Source organism: Orbicella faveolata, unplaced genomic scaffold (genome assembly GCF_042242905.1).
Source record: "Orbicella faveolata isolate gen_17 unplaced genomic scaffold, um_ofav_v1 contig_35, whole genome shotgun sequence".
NCBI lineage: Eukaryota > Metazoa > Cnidaria > Anthozoa > Scleractinia > Merulinidae > Orbicella > Orbicella faveolata.
The window spans coordinates 28,872,501-28,891,782 of NW_028301564.1; the positions used below are offsets into that span (position 1 = coordinate 28,872,501).

Below are 19,282 nucleotides of genomic sequence, written 5' to 3' on the forward strand. Positions count from 1 at the left end.
ATACCTACACAGCCTACATCTGATCAATACCCCCACATACACCTACACATCCCACATCTCATTAATCCCCCACATATACCTACACAGCCTACATCTGATCAATACCCCCACATACACCTACACATCCCACATATCATTAATCCCCCACATATACCTACACAGCCTACATCTGATCAATACCCCCACATACACCTACACATCCCACATCTCATTAATCCCCCACATATACCTACACAGCCTACATCTGATCAATACCCCCACATACACCTACACATCCCACATCTCATTAATCCCCCACATATACCTACACAGCCTACATCTGATCAATACCCCCACATACACCTACACATCCCACATCTCATTAATCCCCCACATATACCTACACGGCCTACATCTGATCAATACCCCCACATATACCGACACAGCCTACATCTTATTAATCCCAACATATACCACCTACACAGCCTACATCTGATCAATACCCCCACATATACCTACACAGCCTATATCCCATTAATCCCCTACATATATCTACACAGCCTGCATTTAAACCCCAACATACACCCATACGGCTTGCATCCCACTGAATGCACACTTCATGTAAAACAAAGTGGTCTAATCATCTAGGATATACTACCTTACCTGGCTTTAAAAGGATGCTCCCAGTGTAGTAAGGCGTCTTTGGCGGTATCCTGTCGCAACAAAATCACCTTTATATCAGTGAGCTGAAAATTAACTTTAGCTGCACACACTTCTACATAAACGTACTGTACTGATCGACTTACGTGCTTCAAGCGACAAATGATTTGAAAAATAAAATCCTCTTCCTCTCTTTCACCTTCAAATTCTACAAGCAAAGAATATATTTACCCACTACGTTTTCCTAACATGGGTTAAGTCATAGGCAAAATATGTTGAAATCTCCGGGTTACTTGACGGTACACCAGGCCAATGTTCCCTCGTTCTGTATTTTTATCACCTGTCTTTTGTATTGATATTGTAAACAGAGTTCCCATACCTTCAACAAGCTGAGATATAAAACCCTTCTTCAAATATAAGACTTCATTATCCACATACTGTAAAAACATTCTACGAGGGAAAAAAAAAAACAATGATGCCATTATCAATAGTTATTTGCAAAAAGAACAAAATTCAGAGTTCATAGTGATGAGTCGAAATCACGAATTTGCACCTTCTGTCCAGGCAGCGAAAACCCAGGGATGTCATAAATGTCCGAAAACCTGCAGAAAACAAAATGAGGGTATATGAACAAATATTTCCCTAATACCTTACAAACAACAAACTTGTAAACTTTAATTAGATCTGAATGGCAGGCATCGAGCTGGCTCGTTTACCATGTGTAAGAAGAAAAAAGATTTCTTTAAAACCTCTCTCCTAGAGGAACTTACCAGAAGGAAGAGGGAAGCTAAGCTCAGTAACTGCTGTACAATATCTCTCCACCAACTGGAAAAATACAACTTCGCGCATCGTGCCTCGCAATGACCTACAACACATTAGCAAGGTGTACGGTTAATATTCAACTGCAGTCATTGCCTTTTGTAAAGTAAAAGGTCAATTTTTACAGACCGAGATGTGAAACTTACAGCGGTAAAGTGAACGGGTTATCGGTCAACTCCAACGCTTGTTTAAACAGGCGTAACAGCTGTTCGGACTGGCGAGCCTGCCGAGAAAGAGACAATCAAATTAACGAACGAACGAACGAACGATCACCCGACCGAACGACCGATCGAACGAACGAAACAAACGGAAAAGCAAAGGAGGAGCGAGCGAACTAACAAACGAACGAACGAGCAAACGCGCTGTAAATCCTCAAGAAGTGCAATGGCAAAGTCAGCTTTCTTCTTTAGTTACAAGCTACCAACTGAAATTAGAAAAATAGCATATCATAGGTATCGTAAAGATGAATTTTTGTGGCAAATAAAAAAAATCTTTTCCCGTGGCTATTGGAAACCAACTTTGTTACTCTTGGTCTACCAGATATCAGTTTTGCAGGTTCTACCTTTTCAACAAATTTCCATCTGTGGTCTTGAAATTTTACAAAATTGTCTCGCTTTCTTTGTACAGTGATTTTAACAATTTTCCTCCGGCTGAGGAAATGTTTTTAATTTTACAGATACATGTATACAGTGGCACGACATTAGCTGATCCTTTTGTTAATTACTCTGGCCCCGTGCACACTACCCCGGAGGAATTCTAAAACGGAGGTTTCACCCTGAAAACGCATCAAATGTTTTCCATCCACACTACGCTGGAGGAATTTAAAAACGCAACAATCACCGGTCATTTTTTATTTGTGTTTGAGGAAAACTCCGTCACGGAAATCACACGATTATCGTGAGGCCGTCGTTTTCGAAAAGCTCCGTTTTCAAAATGTTTTCCGTCCACCTAAAAACGAAAAGCCGGCGTTTTCAAATTCCTCCGGTTTGAAGAGCGTTTTCGAAAAGCTCCGTTTACGTGGCGGATTAGTGTGGACGGTAGGCCTAACCGCCGTACAAATAAAGCTGCGTTTTTAAAATTCCTCCTGCGTTGTGTGCACGCTGCCTCTGATAATACCAACAACACCAACCTGACACTTGACATATTCAATGGCAATATTTTGTATTTTCACTCTAGCTTCTCGCGGCAAGTGGTTCTGTAGATGAGATGCCAGTCGGTCGATAGTCTGCAATGTAAAATAAGAGCTGCATAAATACTCTGACCTTCTGCGGTCCGTAGAGCTCAATTTTGATTTTCGTCTAAAACTATCAACGCAAGGAATTTTAATTTCTGGCACTGAACAACGACGCAGAAATAAAGGTATTAGTGTTACCATGTTTTGTTTTTTGACCTCAGCCACAGATCTTTGTTCGTCAGTGGAATCCAAGAAATCTCTACTTTCTGGAAAAGAATTTGTTGCAATATTTTAAAACAGAAGTAACTAATCGTAACCCCCAAAACGTCGACAACACTTTTACGCGCGGTATGTATCGATATATCACCAACTTGCTAGGTGTCACAAAGAAATGTACGAGGCTCCATTACGAGTTTTCGGTAATGGGATATTTCCGTAAAACATTGGCGGGATGCAAGATATGGGGGGGGGGGGGGGGGGGGCTTAATGGGATGTTTAACAATTATTCCACGAGGACTAGTTAGATATGAGATGGTACATAGCCAACGAGGCGCGTCGCGCCGAGTGGGCTATAGTCATCTCATAACCAACAAGCGCAAGTGGAATAATTGTTTTATTAAAAACGCCCCAAAATGATAGAAAACTAGACTGAAAAAAATAAAAACGCCACGAAAATTCACGCGTACGCTTACCATATTTGTACAGCATAGTATAATGGCTCATATACCATGATGGCTAAGCCAATGAAAACTCTCGAATTGCATTATCGAATGATCCAATTTTTAATAAAACTGGATATCGAATGAGAAAATTATCAACTTTCGCAATTGGAAATAACAGGATACAGGATATTCAGGCCAAAAATTAACGGGATGAGGGATACTCAGACCACCGATAACGGCCCTCTATTCTGGAGGTGTACTCGCCCTATCAAAATGTTTTGTTGTTATTGTATTTGTGGTGTGGGAAACATGACGACGACGCCGACGCCGACGCCGACGCCGACGCTGACAGGACAAATTCTTTACTTACTATTGCTTCCTTGAGACGTGAATGATTCAATGCTACCTGAAAATCTTCTGCAAGAAAAAAACAACAACATAGTTACAGTGAGAGTCTGCCTCAGAAAACATTGAGATTCTCGAGAAACAAACTGGGCCGTTTCCCTCAGAACCAACCATGAGTGTCAACTGTTCAATAACCAACAAACACTAAACATTTAAAGGAGCTCAGTCACAGTATTTTGGGTTATTTTGGCCTATTCTGCCCACGTTCAAAATTACCTTTGAAATGAAGGAAACCTGAAAATAGTAGTTTACTAAGGTAGAAAAACACTAGAGAGATAATACTAACCCAGAACGGAACAAGGATGGTTGAGGACGGAGAAGATGAACACGGACTACAAACGACGAACTTAAAAAATTTAGGCTAAACTTTTCAAGATGCGCAAACCGTGACGTAGCTCCTTTAAACATAGCATTACCTGGAGGAGACGGAAAGTCGTCTTCGTAGCGACTGCATCAGTCCAGGGTGTGCTGCAACCTCCGGCTGCAAAGAAGATAAGCATCTTTTAACAAGTAAAAGTGGTTTATATATTTGACTCTAAAGAGCAACAAGATATTCCCTCAAGGAATCTCGCGAAAACATCCGAGCCTTTCCGGTCCCTTTTGTCCAATCAGGGAAAAGCACGATCACTCGCGCCAGCACGTCACGATGACAACACGCCATGTTACTAAGTAACGTACCTCCGAAAGCAGACCCCAGACTCCCTAACCACTGACTCGGTCGAGAAGCGCACTAACTGTAAACCCTTTCGGCCAATATCTATTACAAGACTAGTTTTAAGAAAACAAAAATTATAACAATTCAAGACAAAATAACACAAGACGTTCAAAAGACAGCCCATTACCTCCTCTTCGCTGTCACTATCTTCCTCGTAAAAATTCGTATTAGGAGCCTTTAGCTTAAACCTATAGCAACAGACAATGTAAAGAAACAAAAAATCAACAACAAGTCTTGGCCTAGCATGTGACTTCAGCCGCATTGCTCCCGGCCGGTTTGACTTTTAGCGGGAGAGGGTGAAGAGAAGCAACTGTATTCGCAGGCTGCTGTTAAACGCGTGTCTGATAACATGGATTATGACAGAAAGTGGCGTAAGTCTAAATCTAGAAACAAAGCAAGGACAATGTGTATGTCGAGAGCAGAGCGTAAGAAAACACAGTGTAATCTCCGGGCATATGGCAAAAGAATTGAGTGCTACTGACCTTGGGGGAAGCCTTTTTGTGTTTCGAAGTAAAGTCGTCCAGAAGTCTACTTGTTTCATCTTACTCTGAGAAACAATGGAAAAAATTATTGAACCAAGGAGAAGTTAATGCCTTTATCGCAAATAATGAGCCTGTGAGTAGGCTCACGTTTGGATCCAGTCCAAGGGACATTTTTCCTTCGAGCGCCGTAACCCCGATTGTCGGAGATTGGCCCATTCTATCTACTCACATCAACAAGTTGCCACCAAGAGATTATCAAGGTGAGTACCTTGATAATCTCTTGGTTACCACATATCCAGTCTGGTTATCCCGATGGTGTAGTGGATATCACGCCTGACTGGTACGTGGAGAGACGCAGGTTCGAATCCTGCTCGGGACACGAATTTTTCCCTCATTGCTAAGACGTATGTCAGTATGTCGAAGGCCGCCTTCAAGCTATTTACATCTTTCTATCTTCGTTTCTAAGGCTTTCCTGGCTCAATTAGTTTCTATTCCACTTGATATAAGAAGAAACATGCACAATTTCATCATTAACAGCTTATAGCAAGTTACTAACCCTGACATTCTTAAATTCAATGGGGATGTCTCTCGCAAACGAACAAGAAATCTTGGCGATTCTTTTTCGGTTGATGTCCTAAAACAAAAAAAGAAATCACTCACAGTGGACTAACTCTGAATTGCACAATAGCTAAAAATCAGAAGTTCTTCGGTTGCCCGAGATGTTATTTACGTAACACGACAGTTTTAGCTGGAGTGTAATTCTTACCTTCTCTAGATGTCCTCTGAACGTGTCAACACAGGTAAATGGAATCAAAGTGATCGCTTCTCTCTCTAGTTCTCTACGAAACGTTCCGTAAGTTGCTCCTAGTGAGAATATCAAATGTGATCAGCGTGTAATGATCTAACCCTGACTCTAACCCTGGGAACAAGCAGCCCGTCTTTGAGCAGTTACTCACGCCCCGTCCACACTACGCCGGAGAAATTTGAAAACGCAGGTTTATTTCTACGGTTAGGCCTACCGTCCACACTAATCCGTCACGAAAACGAAGCTTTTCGAAAACGCTCTTTAAACCGGAGGAATTTGAAAACGCCGGCTTTGCGTTTTCGTGTGCACAGAGAAAAATTTGAAACGGAGCTTTTCGTAAACGATGACGTCACGATAATCACGTGATTTCCCTGACCGAGTTTTCCTCAAACACAAATCCAAAATGACCGGTGATTGTTGCGATCTTAAATTCCTCCGGCGTAGTGTGGACGGAAAACAAGTTTGATGCGTTTTCAGAGAGAGACCTCCACCTTCAAATTCCTCCGGCGTCTGAAAGTCATACAAGCATAGAATTTTAAAGTATTTGGGAACTCTATGAAGCAAAGCTTGTCTCCCTTACCAACAAGATATTCCTGCAGAATATCTAAACACTCCGGGCTCGCCGGATCATGGCTTAGGTGCTCAAAGATCTAAGAACAAAACAGCAGTAAAAGAAAAATTTCAATATTTATTTTTGAATTTTCAAGCTTGGCTCTGAAAGCTGTAGATAGTAACGTCACCTTTTTGATTAAATTGGAATCCCTCAAGTGAATAACAGCCAAGTGAAGTATGGCCAGCCGAGTACTCGGCATATGGGTCCTAGGAGTAAAAACAAACAAAAAATAGAACAACACAAAACGTTACAAAGAGTTTGTTCCAATTTGTACTTTAAAAAATAGTAAGGGTCTTTTTGTTTTTATTAAGTGAACTGTTAGCAATCAGGATGTTAAAATCCGCATCATGGTGATTCCCCGCACTCGGGAGCAGTTGTTACTTGGAATTCTGATTATTTGTTACTCATGTTATCATTAGATCTGCAGAAATTTTGTCTTACAATGCGATTCAGAAAGCTTGAACATTAAAGTTACTCGAGGCGGGATGTTATGGTTCCGCAGGAGAGAGCAATTAAATGTGCTGGAAATAAACGGCAAACCCGAATGGTAACAATGGGTGTTTTTTGTCTGCCGTCTGATTTTTAAAAGTAGCAGCAAACTGTCCAAGTCAATCAAAGTTTTAACCGCAAAAAGCCCCGCCCAACGGTCAGCGTAAAATGAAGACTGTGGACTGCAGACTGCGGACCGGGGGTAAAATGCAGACTGAGGGTAAAATGCAGACTGTGGACTGCAGATTGCAGACTGCAGATCGGGGGTAAAATGCAGACTGAGGGTAACATGCAGACTGTGGACTGCAGATTGCAGATTGCAGACCGGGGGTAAAATGCAGGCTGAGGGTAAAATGCAGACTGAGGGTAAAATGCAGACTGCAGACTACAGACTTTTTAAGTATATGGATTTATTCAGGCTAATCGTAGTGCAAGTCTGCACTCCGGTTACCTGAATATCACTCCGGTTAGCCTGAATATCACTCAGGTTAGCCAAAATAACGCTCCGATTAGCCTGTTTACGGTTAGCTCTCAAGGATGGAAATGTTAACACGATTTAGTTAAAAAGTCTGCAGTCTGCATTTACCCCTGGTCTGCAGTCTGCATTTTACCTCCGGTTCGCAGTCTACGGTCTCCGGTCCGCAGTTTGTATTTAACACTGACCGCCCCACTGAAATGAGACCGGTCTAAAGAGAGGCGTTAGGTGCTGAGGACATACCTTGCGAAAAGATCCGCCAGTGCTGCCTTATCAAAGTTGTATTTAAAGGCATTACCAGACGTGCTGTCAAAGATATAAGTACCTAATGAAGGAAAAAATGAGATCAAAATAGCACGTCACGTTGACAGTAAAAGACGCAGTTTTCAGCAACTGAATTCTTACTTTTCGGGAGTATGAAGGTTTACGTCATTTTCCTTGCCCCTTTCTTTTAATTTAACTTGCCCGGCACTAACCATAGGTTACATGTTACCAGTGACATGTTTTTCCGCGATTTTCAACAACATCACACAACTTAACCTCGTTTCCACGGAACAGGAAGGACAGAACCCTGGGAACGAGGTTTAACACGTCTTCTGCAGTTCCCTGATTTCTCGCATTTTTCAACAGTTACTTCAGTAAAAAATTACCACATGACATTCACGCGACGTCTAGTTTCCGCGTTTTTGGCGATTTTGTGGGAGTTCTGTTTCATGCCATGCTGACCTGTTTGTACAGATGTAGAGAGTTCCCTATTCAAATACAACAGCAGTCGTGGCTCATCTAGACCGGAATCGTGTGAAGAAAACTTTGGAACAGCATCACCTGACAACAACAACGACAAAACACAATTTAAACTGCATCACTCAGATTCAGGAGGAAAGGTACGACATTTGTGTAATGATGCACTGGTCACTCGCAAACTTGCAATCTCATTGGCTGAGTAGCCACCTACTATAGATCATTACTATAAATCTACTAGCGTTCTATCACGAACGCCGTTCTCTGATTGGCTACGCTACTCACCATCTATTCTGTGAAAGATAGTGAGTAGCGAAGCAGTGTGCCCTTGTTAACAAAATGACGACCGCTTCTTGGCGTTTTTGGAGAGTCTGTGAAGAGGATTTAGATTAAGTTTTAAACGACTATAGATTTATACTGAAACAATAGGATTATGCGGTCTCGATTTCCATCGCGCGATAGTTGACTCCGGCGCGATAGAAATCTCGAGCTCACAATCTAATTGTTTGGTATAGTTCACCACTAAATTCTCTCCGATTCTTATTGGTTTAAATTGATCACGTGACGCGATAGTGTTCATCAGCGGAGAGACACTATCTACCCGTAGTGCCTGCCCAAGGAAAATACCGGATGGATAGTACTCATTCGTCAAATTTTTTCTGTAAAGATTGACTGATCTGCATAAAGTGACTTTTTCTTTTACAAATTTTACATTTGGCTTTCACGCTCTTTATCTAAAAAAGTTGAAAATAATTCATATGATATTTGAACTGGCGCACAGAAGAAGATTTAGTGGTGAACAATAAAGACAATAGGGTGTTTACAAATCTCAATAATTACCTTGCAAGATAATATGATGACATGGCTCAAGTTCCGTGCTACAGTTTAACAAATGCAGAAAACACCCAGGTAAAAACACCATCAAGTAGTCATCTGTGAAGAATTCAAAAATAAAGCGTAAGTTTAACTTAAGCTTTTAAGTTGAATTCCTAGAGTGAACAACACGAAAAATTATTAAAAGATTTAAGAGAGATAAGACAAGAAGAAACAAGTAAGCTCAACATTAATTGCTTTAGAACCCTCCAGACACAAGCAGAAAGTAATATTCAGAAAATGACAGATGAAATACAACTTCTCGGCATCTTAGTAAGCTGGGGGACTCCCACGCACAGGAGTGTTCGTCGTACCTTTTATGGGTAAAAAAGGCGTTTTTGGTACCTCTTGGTGAGTTCAGCCTCAAAGGGTCCACAGCCGCGTCAGCGGAAGCTTTCACGTAGCTTTAAGGGTACTGAGCCGAAACAAATATGACTGGAGATATTGACACTCAACTTTGCGAGTAGAAGGTATTCAATGTTATCGTCTTTATCGCTATTAAAAATTATGAAAGCGTCAGTTAATGTGTTGTTTTAGAATTGGTACCTCTTAGGGGTAAAAAAATATTCAAGACACGTCTACAAAACAGGATCTTGGTACATCCTACGGGTGCTTTCAAAAAATTTCCGACGAGCACCCCTGTCCGTTTTAGAGAGTTACCACCACTGGGCTTAATTTCCCTGTGTTCCAAAAGCTGATGCCTACTAAAGGTCCATTTAAAACTTCTTGGTTTATAACAGTCTACAATAATATTCATAAAGGAAAAAAAATTCTCAAGTGGAATACTTACTGAGAGATGAAAAAAAAAGGCGATAATTTTGTAGATCTTTTGACGGTCTCACAGTTGGCAATACACAGTTCATGAAAAATCCTTTAAAGGTAAAAAACACACCTTATGAGAACAATGACAATCAAACCTGAAAAATGTAAAAACCAACAGCATTGAAAAGCTCTTGTTACAGTGTACCTATTACGTGTTTCATTTTTCCATTTAATTTGTAATAAAAATTCAAGTTGATTTTGTTGTCAAGAAAAAAAAGCAAACTAAGCAAATTTCATTGTGGGATTATTTGTTAGTTTTGCTAAAATGTAAACAAAGAAAGTGTAATAAAACTGCATTTAAGGAGAGCTGTTAAAAAACTGTTATAAATTTATAAGCATGTGTAAAGATGAAGAAATATTTCTGCTCCATGGTAATGTGGAGGAACCATAGTAATGCAAGAGAAGGCTGCCTTCTGTCAACGAAACCTTTTTTAAAACTCTGAATTATCATTTTCTCGACATTTCTGTGATACACACCAGGGTTTAATTCATTTATTGTGATTGCCCAGTACTCTCTGTGAGTCATGAATCATGGAACAAAACAAGTCCAAAACCTTTCACCTATGAATGGGGGAAAGGAAAAGTCTGCATATGAGCCAAGTGGCCCATCAGGACAGAGCTTATCCCAGTTTCTGTAACATGAAGTGACTTAGAGTATTTCTAGTCCATCCTGGATGGGATGCTAGTCCATCGAAGGGTTACCCCCAGCATTAAATTTGCCAGTACCATTGATACACCTGGGCGGAGAGAGCCACTGTGAGAGTTAAGTGTCTTGCCCAAGAACACAAAACAATGAACCTGGCCAGGGCTCGAACCCGGACTGCTCGATCTGGAGTCAAGTGCACTAACCATGAGACCAGTGTGCCCATGCACGAGTCACCTAGGAATGAAACCACCATAACTCCCTGCCAGAAAAATGTTAACATTTAACTGGCCCAGCACATGGATGTAAAACTTACCATGATGTAGGACATACACAGAATATTCCAACTGAGTGGAGAGCTTTGCAGATTCTCCTGATGAACTCTGATTTGAAAAAAAAAAACTTTTTTTTTTCCATGAACAAAAACCCACCAAATTGAAAATACATTGAGAACAATATTTTTTTAAAAAAATAAACCTCATTTGCCATGTTCACTTGGTTAGCACAACACAAGAGTTAAATCCTGAAATACATGTAAGTGAAATCAAATTTATCATTATAGCAGAGCTCCAGCAGCCCAAAGGGCCGCCAAGCGGAGCCCCATACTCATATAGGAAAAAAAAGAAAACCCATAAGTTGATATTCTTATGGTTATCATGGCTAGCGGTATTGTTTTGTGGGCACGTACGCACGACAACATGGCAGCCATACTCCAAATAATAGGTTGACAGAGACATACAGCTTTGGTTTACCGTGTACTTCTTTGATATTGGACATCCATGTTATGATCAATTGACACCTGTCAAAACAAGGTATCCGCTGACCAGTATCACGTGACCATATCGCATGTCAAGTTTGCAGCTCATCGAGGTCACGTGTTTTTTGAAGTTGACCACTGACCAAGTGCTGGTTTTCGATTGGATCGTGGGCTTATGTCAGCTAAACTTGTTGAAAATGGGGCAGCATTGTTCAGAAGCCGCTTAACGCTAATCGAGGATTAAAAGTTAACCAAATTATAACTTTTCCTTCTATACAAATGTTTTTTGCCACTTTTTTGTGTGTATATGGTGATTATTAAAACTCAAAACAGAAGGCCAAACAATATACAGAAAATCTCACTGCAAAGTTACATGAAATCAAAATTCTACGTTTTCCTGGGTTAGCTTAATCGGGCTCTGAACAACCTGGCCCAGGAGCTACGCTTTTAGGCTGGCCTCAATCTATATATTGTATTATAAGGCATGGTATGCACGCAAAATGCCTGGATACAGTGCTGTATTCAGGAAAATTATGAAGAATAGAAGATATAACTTTTGTCAATAAGATATTCTAAAATTACAGTGCAAAGCAAGAAAAAATAAAAGAATGGAAAAATAATGGTAAATTAACAGAGTACAACTAAGAATCTGTATTGATCAGTACTAACTAGCTAAATATACAGTTCAACCTAACTACACAAACAAGTTAAAAATACCTTTGTTTCATCTGCAGCTATTGGATGTTGCAGACAGATGTAAAAGGAACCTTAAAATAAATATACATAATAACATCAAAACAGAAGACAAGATTAATTGATCATTGCAGTTTAAAAGTAGTTGTAAAATTAAAGCAATCATGTCTTCATATCTTTCTCCGCAGTTCAAATATATGATCTTTCATTTTTCAGTTGTATCTTCGCCATCTATTATGAATATTATATTACGAACTCACAACATATATATTAAGAACTTGCAATGTGACCAGCTCTTTAATTTGGCTCGGCAGCTCAATTGATAGAGTGTTGTATGGGTATCGCAGAGGTCATGAGTTCAAATCCCATTCAAACCTGAATTTTTTTCAAGCTTTAATTTCACAACTGTTTTAAAAGTTGAGTAATATATAACGTACTGTGATGATCATGCAATCATGTCTTTATATCTTTCTCCACAGTTCAAATATGTGATCTTTCATATATTCACTTCCATTCTTCACAATCTACGGGTATATTACGCACTCACAATGTGACAGCTCCTAATTCAGGCTTGATAGCTCAGTTGTGAGAGCACTGCACCAGTATTGCAGAGGTCATGGGTTTGAATCCCATTCAAGCCTGTATTTTTTTCAACCTTCAATTTCACAACTGCTTAAATAGTGTATATAATGTCTTGCAATGATCAATCATGTCTTAAAGTTTATATCTTTCTCCGCAGTTCAATTATGATCTTTCCTATATTCACTAGCAACATCAAAACAGATTAATTTAAATTAAGTGGCTAATATGAGATAAAGCAATCAACGTACTGGTACACATTGTATTTTTCATGTCAATTGACAAATTCGCCACAACATACACTTCCCAAAATGAGTTTCTATTGTACCAGTACTGTGTATTTATTGGATTTATTTACCTTTCCCAGGTAAAGTCACAACTTGAATGTTGACATGCTTCTCTAAAATGGCAAAAAAAAACTGCTGAGTTATTGTTTCCTACCGTAAGTGTAGAAGCAAAACAAGTTTTCAACTTTCAGGTTGTACACTGTAGGAATCACTTCAAAAAGTTACTTCAGTCATTACATTGAAATTAAGGGGTGGCAAATGGTTCTTCAAAAACCTTGGTCTCGTAAATATTTTATTGAATTTCAAAGGTCTCACAATCTTGTTTTTTAGCAGTAACATGCGCCTCACAGTCACATTTTCTTTCTCACTGTCCTGGTTTGTTTGTTTGCTTTTAGAAAAGACGTCTGAACAGCTAGAGTCTGAATGTCTTGAACTCGCCACTGAAAACACGCAATCTCCCAGGCTTGCAAAGAAAAATGCTAGACTCAGCTTCTTGCAAAGTCTCGCATTTATCATTCACCACCCCTAAATTAAGTAATGTTACAAATGTCACAAAGCTGAGTCCATGTCTTTACTTGTCAAGTGCTGGGAGCATGAAAAAGGTTTGCTTGATTTGTTTGCTTGTTACATGTACATCACCGATTAAATTACAACCAGCACTGTCTAGGATGTTTTCCCATAGTATGCTCACAAGCTCTCAACAGCTAATATGCTGAAGTAGGAAAAATCATAAATTAAAAATGTCACAAAAATGCGAAATCAGGTCTGTAAAATAATTTGTTTCTCACATGTACATGTTCTTAAGCTTGAATATAATTATTATAGTAAGCAAACACACTAATTCTGAATAAAAATGTAAGAGAGAGAAATGCACCTGAGACAGTCTGAGCTAAGGCAACATCAAGGTACTCAGGGTAACTACAAAAATATGTAATAAATATTTTCATTAATTTTTGATAAATTGAATCAATAAATTTAACAAAGGTTTAGAAAGCATCATACATTGTTTAATATCTTAAATTAATATTAGATATTTTTCTCTTTTTTGGCTATTAAGCATTACCTTGTCGGGGAAGAGAGGTCCACATCATGAAAAGGAAGTGGGAATTTGAGCTGCCAAAAGAGATTAGAATACAATTGAAAAATACATTTAAAAAGTCATAACTAGGATAACTGTTGGGTAAAGGCAAGTAAAAAAAATGTACATGGATCAGGGAAATGGTTTTACTGTTAAAAATCAACTACTAACAGCAGTTTTTCGAAACCCCAGACCTATAAAGTTGAAGTGCACTAGCCCCATACCATGGATACCAGCTAAATCAAAGTTGTTTTTCACTTACTGGATGATGTTTCAATTTTTCTTCTGATTTAATGGTTCTCTGAAAGCTTCTGAGCAAAAAATGCTTCATGTCTTATAAGAGTGTTCAGGTCAGGTTCCAACATACCACTTTGACATGAGTGCTTCTTTCATTAAACTGATAAGCTTCAAACATCAGGTCAGACCGCACATCTTGTTCCTCATCAACATCACAACTTAGGCTCTTAAAAACAATCGAAAGGGTAAGGGTGTTAGCCTTTCAGAAATCTAAAAGCACAACAATTTAAAAGTTCACTGGAGTTACCCACTCACCCATTGGTGGGTTTGCACAACTACATGTACAAATCATGGGGTAAAGAGTTTTTTCATAGATTGCTATCTTGAAGATTAAATTATAGATTTATTTAATAACGGAACTAGTCCGTAATGAAAAGGAGAATAATTATGCGGCTTGGTTTCCTTAAAAAGTACCTTTTGTGCAATCGTTCACAGAGACGTATCAATTATTTCAACCGTGGATCAAAAAGAGTCATAGATTATTTTACATATTAATCTACTGAACAGCTTGTTTGGTCCATACTGGAGAACAATGGTCTCCTTCCTTTTTTGTTTTGCAAGTTTATGGATCCTGCCTACAGCTCAATCCATAAACCTACCAAAAACAGAACTTGACCAATATTTCTCCGATACAGACCTCGGGCTGGGTAAGTGTTGTGGCTGCACGAAAACATAAAGAAACCAAAGATTGACGCCACGTTTTTATTACGCCCCCCAACATATAATTATGGCATTTTCACAGTCTACCTTGTTCCTCGTGTAAACTAAGTAGAGCCGCTGATTTAAACTGTCCCATTGAGCCCATAGAAATTCATCTGCCACTTGTTGAGTCCTAGGTTGGCCACTCATAACCTACATATTAAACAAATTACAGTCAATTGGCAATGTGCCCTGTACACACGATAAATCAGATAGTAATTAAAATCAAATGCACAAGAATACTAATTAAAGACATTCTCGACCCACCATTCTCTTGTCAAACCTGGCCATGGGTATATGGTACAAGCCAATAGCTAGAAATACAAAAATAAAAATCAATCGAGATATATTTAATATTTAATTCAATTACCAGTTAAGTCACAGTTTCACAGCAAGTAAATTTGCAGTAAATTTCCCACAGACTTAGTTACAACACTCTATTACAAGTTTGACACATGTCCTCTACAACTTTGTTGTTTGCACCGGTCAACCTTTGACTTAATTAGTGCTAATCGATACTTAGATCAAGAGTTACCTTCTTTGTGGTGTAAGAACAGCATATGCGACTCCTTTTTGGACACACTCCCATAACCAAGGTACTCTCCATAGAGAAACTACAATTCACAAGATACATGTACCATTACATATCAAGTCTCAGTCCACCCTAATGGCTGTCAGTTCTTAACAATGTAGTTGTTGTATTATCTGACGAACAAGTAAATTGCCTCTAAATCACCTGCACTCTTTGAAAAGTGAGTCTTTCGATGTGAAGAGAAAAGATTCGATTCTGTGGATGAATCTCAGCTAGAAATGACTTATAGATGGCTATGGAAAAGAGAAAACAAAGCAGATATCATTTTAAACATAATTAATTAAGTAATATCCACGAGAGATGTAACAAGCTAATATCAAGATAATTTCTGAATGGCAAGATCACCTGGAATATCAGAACTGGAAGAGTCGTTTACTCGTCCAAAATACCGCTCTCTGACAGTGAATGCTAAAGCAAGGTGGAACAAAAATTGTTATCAATTTGACAGTGGTGGAATACACGTGGAGAACATGTCTAGACTTTAACAACTATGCCAGTGTCAATTAATGTCATGAAGTAGTACAACCAAATCGCAAACAAACAATCTACTATTTGATGTAGACCAACAAAACTAGTCCATCTAACTTGATTTTCAACTCAAAGTAAAGCTTCATCTATAGCACAAGGTGGCTGGGTTGCAACTTCCTCTTAATGGGATGCTAGTCCATTGCAAGTGAAAAAAGTCTGCATACCAGCCAAGTGGCCCATTGCGCTGGCACTTATCTCTGGTTTCAGTAGTATAAAGCTACTAGGAGTATGAACTACTCCCCCCTGGATGGGATGCTAGTCTATTACATGGTTACCCCCAGCATTAAATTTACCAGTGCCCATTACACAGCTGTACACTATACACTGTGGTGGAGAAAGGCACTGTGAGAGTTAAGTGTCTTGCCCAAGAACACAACACAATGTCCCTGGCCAGGGCTTGAACCCAGACTGCTCGATCTGGAGTTGAGTGCACTAACCATGAGGCCACTGCGCCTCCCACCCATTTCACATTATTCCCCAGCATTGTGTCAGGTTGACCCTGAAAGCAATTTACCAACTAGTACCCATTTATACTTTTTTTGTGGAGAGAGACATTGTGAGAGTAACTGACCAGTTGACTCACCAAGTAAAGTTCTCTCTTGGTTTACTGATGCCCCGCTAACCACGACCTCTTTGTCATGAATAAACAGGAGCTGGACAAAAAAATTCCATGATAAAATAATTCAGAAAAATGAAATGAGAAAACAGTACAGTGATCAGACTTTTATGCCAAATGGCCACTAAATATTTTACCTAAACAAACCAGTTTGGTTGGTTTTTAACTGAGATTTTTTCCTTCTAAAATGAATTACACCTACTTTAAGATGGTGTTGGGAAGGCTCATACAGTCCAAAGTAAGTCACTTTGTGTCCTGCCTTTAAAATAAGAAAGAAAATCAAGCTGAGTTAGGATGACTGTTTTAATTATGTCACACTCCACAATTCATTACAAGAAGCCTCTATGGCCTGACAGCAAGATGAGGAAGATGCTCCTTCGAGGGCATCGCTCTAGTCTAGTCAGTTCATATTATTTATTTAGTGTTTTAAGGGTAGATATCTGTATTTCCTTATGCAGGTGTTATAAATAATGATATTGGAACATTTATTTTTAAATAGAACTGAACTGGAATGTTATGTTTTTGTCCTGTAAGTAGTTTGTAAGTGTACTTGACTGTCACACCATGTTGTAAATAATTTTTGTATTTTGAAAATATAAAGCATATGCAAAAAAAATAAAATGAAAATATGGGGAATCCTTTGTGCAATTGGGAATTGTTGTTGCCTTTGTCTTGTGATCTGCAATCTTGAAAACAAACTTGAAAGTGTTTCAGTGCACTTGGCATACACTGTAACAATGTTTGTCTACCACAAGCCAGGGCTTCAGGGGATTGAAAAAAACAAACAGAGGTTGCTTTCTTGCTCCTGGACATCAAGGAAGGAGACATTGGGGGTTACGGTATTGCAGTATTGAGCTTTTTCCCATGCGGTATTTCAGTAATTTAAATCTTAACATGATGTATCACAGTATCATCCAGCCTGGCAGTGTGCAGTTTTTCATCTTTTTGGCTGACATCCGGTATTCGCTAAAAGAAGGTCCTTCATGGTATTGCAGTACCATTCATTTGCACTCTCCTGTCTCATGCAGATTAATAATATACTTTCCAAAACGAAACATAGTAAGTTATTAACTAAGGTAAATAAAGTAAACTATAATGGTCGATAAGTCTTTGAGACAAATTATGGTAAATGATTATGCAATTTCTGACAGTTAATCCACAATGTGATTGTTTTTGCATCCAATGACAATGAACCATTTCCATTGACTTTTCAATCTGTAAACCGGTAATTTGAGGTCTTTGCACTCTCTTCTCATGTTTTCTCGCAATGGCTGAGGCTACTCAACATGTTGACGAGGTCATTGTTGACCGTGTGGCTTGTTTTATGAAGAAGGCAAGGGGGGCAAACATTATCGCAAGAAAAATAATTTTCGATGTGCTGCTGCGAAAGGCAAAAAACGCCTTGTGAAGTTAATAGAGCTTGGGTTTGGTAAGTTTGTTTCCTTTCTTATGCAGCATGTGCGATAGCTTGACGACCCTTGACAGATTTACCTCAGGATAGGCCCACATTTAATTACGAAAACTCGTACTAGCCCAACACGTGCAAGGTTTTGTTTGTTTTCACGCATGCAAGGTAAAATATGTGAGAGTTTAAAGCTGTTGGGGCGACTCATAACAAGAACTGTGAGGTTCTCATAGTTTGCCAGGAAGCCATTTAGTCCATTTTAATTAAACGTGACCATGAAAAACATGCAGAGATGTGAACAAAGTGTGGCATACGGTTATGATTACCATGATCTGTCATAGTGCAAACAAATGCAGTTTTCCTTTTGTGAAAAATGGCAAACAAGTTGAGAATAACTTCACCATCAAGCTACAGTGTACCAAAATAATCAAAATACAAGGACATATGGTGCATACATGCTTGAGATAAATAAACACGCTAGATGGATGGTACTTTAAGTAAGTGTTACCGATTACAAAGGGATCTAAATGCAGTATCAGTATTTCGTCGATTTTTGACACGGTATTTCAGTATTTCCCAATTTTTTTGCGGTATTGTGACATTGGGTACCCCCCAATGTCCCCCTTATCAAGCAATGTCAAAGATATCAGTAATATACAAATCACTTTATTTTTCATTTTTGGTTACACTTCTTTACCCCTCTCTCACAGCCTGTCCTGGTGGATAGAAGAAGGAAAAGGGGTGGTTGAGGCCCAAAGGGGGTACTCCTATATGTGGGTTATAAAGGTATGTGCCGCAGGATCTAGCATAGGGTTTTTGGGTTTGGGCCTAAAATTGGGTATCAAATTTCATTTGCTTCATAGTTAAATGGGGTCAGGGTTTAAGACCCTTCGTGGCACACACTTATCCAAAATTTACGGAAGTACTCATCCACCCCAGGGGTAAAGAAAATTGTGGGGGGAGATGTCTTCTCTTACCGTTCCACTTTGCCCTGAGTCGTTCCATGATAAAATGATGGCATGATCTCTTTCCTGTCCAACTATACGAACTTGAAGCTCTTTCTTCACGGCTTCTGCATCTACAGATAGTGTGAAAAATATTCAGCTGGAAATAGTAACGATCAAGTGCAGTTTAGGAGGCTGTTGACTGTGGTTCGGTGTTTATATACTCCTTATATAAAAAGAGTTTAAATACCGTATCCTTCTTCAGCCAATCTTCCACTGTATTCTTCCCTTTCCCGTAATAAATGCGGCAGAATGTGCTCGTCGAAGCTGAGAGTTTTCTGCAGTTCCACCATTTTTGTTGTCGTACGGACATCACGTGATGTATGCCTATGCAAAATGTCGACAAATGTCCCATAACTTGTTTGGCGCAGGGTGACCGCGTGAAACCTG

General features: G+C 39.2%; 1 protein-coding gene across 4 annotated transcripts in view; it reads right to left on the minus strand.

Moving 5' to 3' along the window:
* Positions 1–19,229, minus strand: part of LOC110056527 (protein pigeon-like) — a 24,437-nt gene extending 5,208 nt beyond the window's left edge. For 2 of the 4 annotated variants that reach the window (XM_089273793.1, XM_089273792.1), the window contains exons 1-35: positions 19,083–19,228; positions 18,866–18,966; positions 16,686–16,742; positions 16,451–16,520; positions 15,685–15,747; positions 15,484–15,572; positions 15,283–15,361; positions 15,015–15,061; positions 14,796–14,900; positions 14,119–14,214; positions 13,737–13,786; positions 13,548–13,591; positions 12,745–12,786; positions 11,832–11,881; positions 10,674–10,740; positions 9,683–9,763; positions 8,860–8,952; positions 8,005–8,103; positions 7,522–7,603; positions 6,442–6,520; positions 6,282–6,351; positions 5,663–5,760; positions 5,453–5,530; positions 4,897–4,961; positions 4,542–4,602; positions 4,116–4,180; positions 3,665–3,711; positions 2,831–2,898; positions 2,588–2,683; positions 1,605–1,681; positions 1,410–1,504; positions 1,193–1,241; positions 1,019–1,089; positions 786–847; positions 643–692 (exon numbers count right to left, since the gene is read on the minus strand). In XM_089273793.1, the coding sequence (XP_089129919.1) occupies positions 643–692; positions 786–847; positions 1,019–1,089; positions 1,193–1,241; positions 1,410–1,504; positions 1,605–1,681; positions 2,588–2,683; positions 2,831–2,898; positions 3,665–3,711; positions 4,116–4,180; positions 4,542–4,602; positions 4,897–4,961; positions 5,453–5,530; positions 5,663–5,760; positions 6,282–6,351; positions 6,442–6,520; positions 7,522–7,603; positions 8,005–8,103; positions 8,860–8,952; positions 9,683–9,763; positions 10,674–10,740; positions 11,832–11,881; positions 12,745–12,786; positions 13,548–13,591; positions 13,737–13,786; positions 14,119–14,214; positions 14,796–14,900; positions 15,015–15,061; positions 15,283–15,361; positions 15,484–15,572; positions 15,685–15,747; positions 16,451–16,520; positions 16,686–16,742; positions 18,866–18,966; positions 19,083–19,185 (2,549 nt within the window). In that variant the 5' untranslated portion in view covers positions 19,186–19,228. Of the gene's footprint in view, positions 1–642; positions 848–1,018; positions 1,090–1,192; positions 1,242–1,409; positions 1,505–1,604; positions 1,682–2,587; positions 2,684–2,830; positions 2,899–3,664; positions 3,712–4,115; positions 4,181–4,541; positions 4,603–4,896; positions 4,962–5,452; positions 5,531–5,662; positions 5,761–6,281; positions 6,352–6,441; positions 6,521–7,521; positions 7,604–8,004; positions 8,104–8,859; positions 8,953–9,682; positions 9,764–10,673; positions 10,741–11,831; positions 11,882–12,744; positions 12,787–13,547; positions 13,592–13,736; positions 13,787–14,118; positions 14,215–14,795; positions 14,901–15,014; positions 15,062–15,282; positions 15,362–15,483; positions 15,573–15,684; positions 15,748–16,450; positions 16,521–16,685; positions 16,743–18,865; positions 18,967–19,082 lie in introns of all 4 variants that reach the window. The other 2 variants (XR_016202085.1, XM_089273791.1) reach the window with 2 other exon arrangements.
* Between the last annotated feature and the right edge of the window lie 53 nt (positions 19,230–19,282).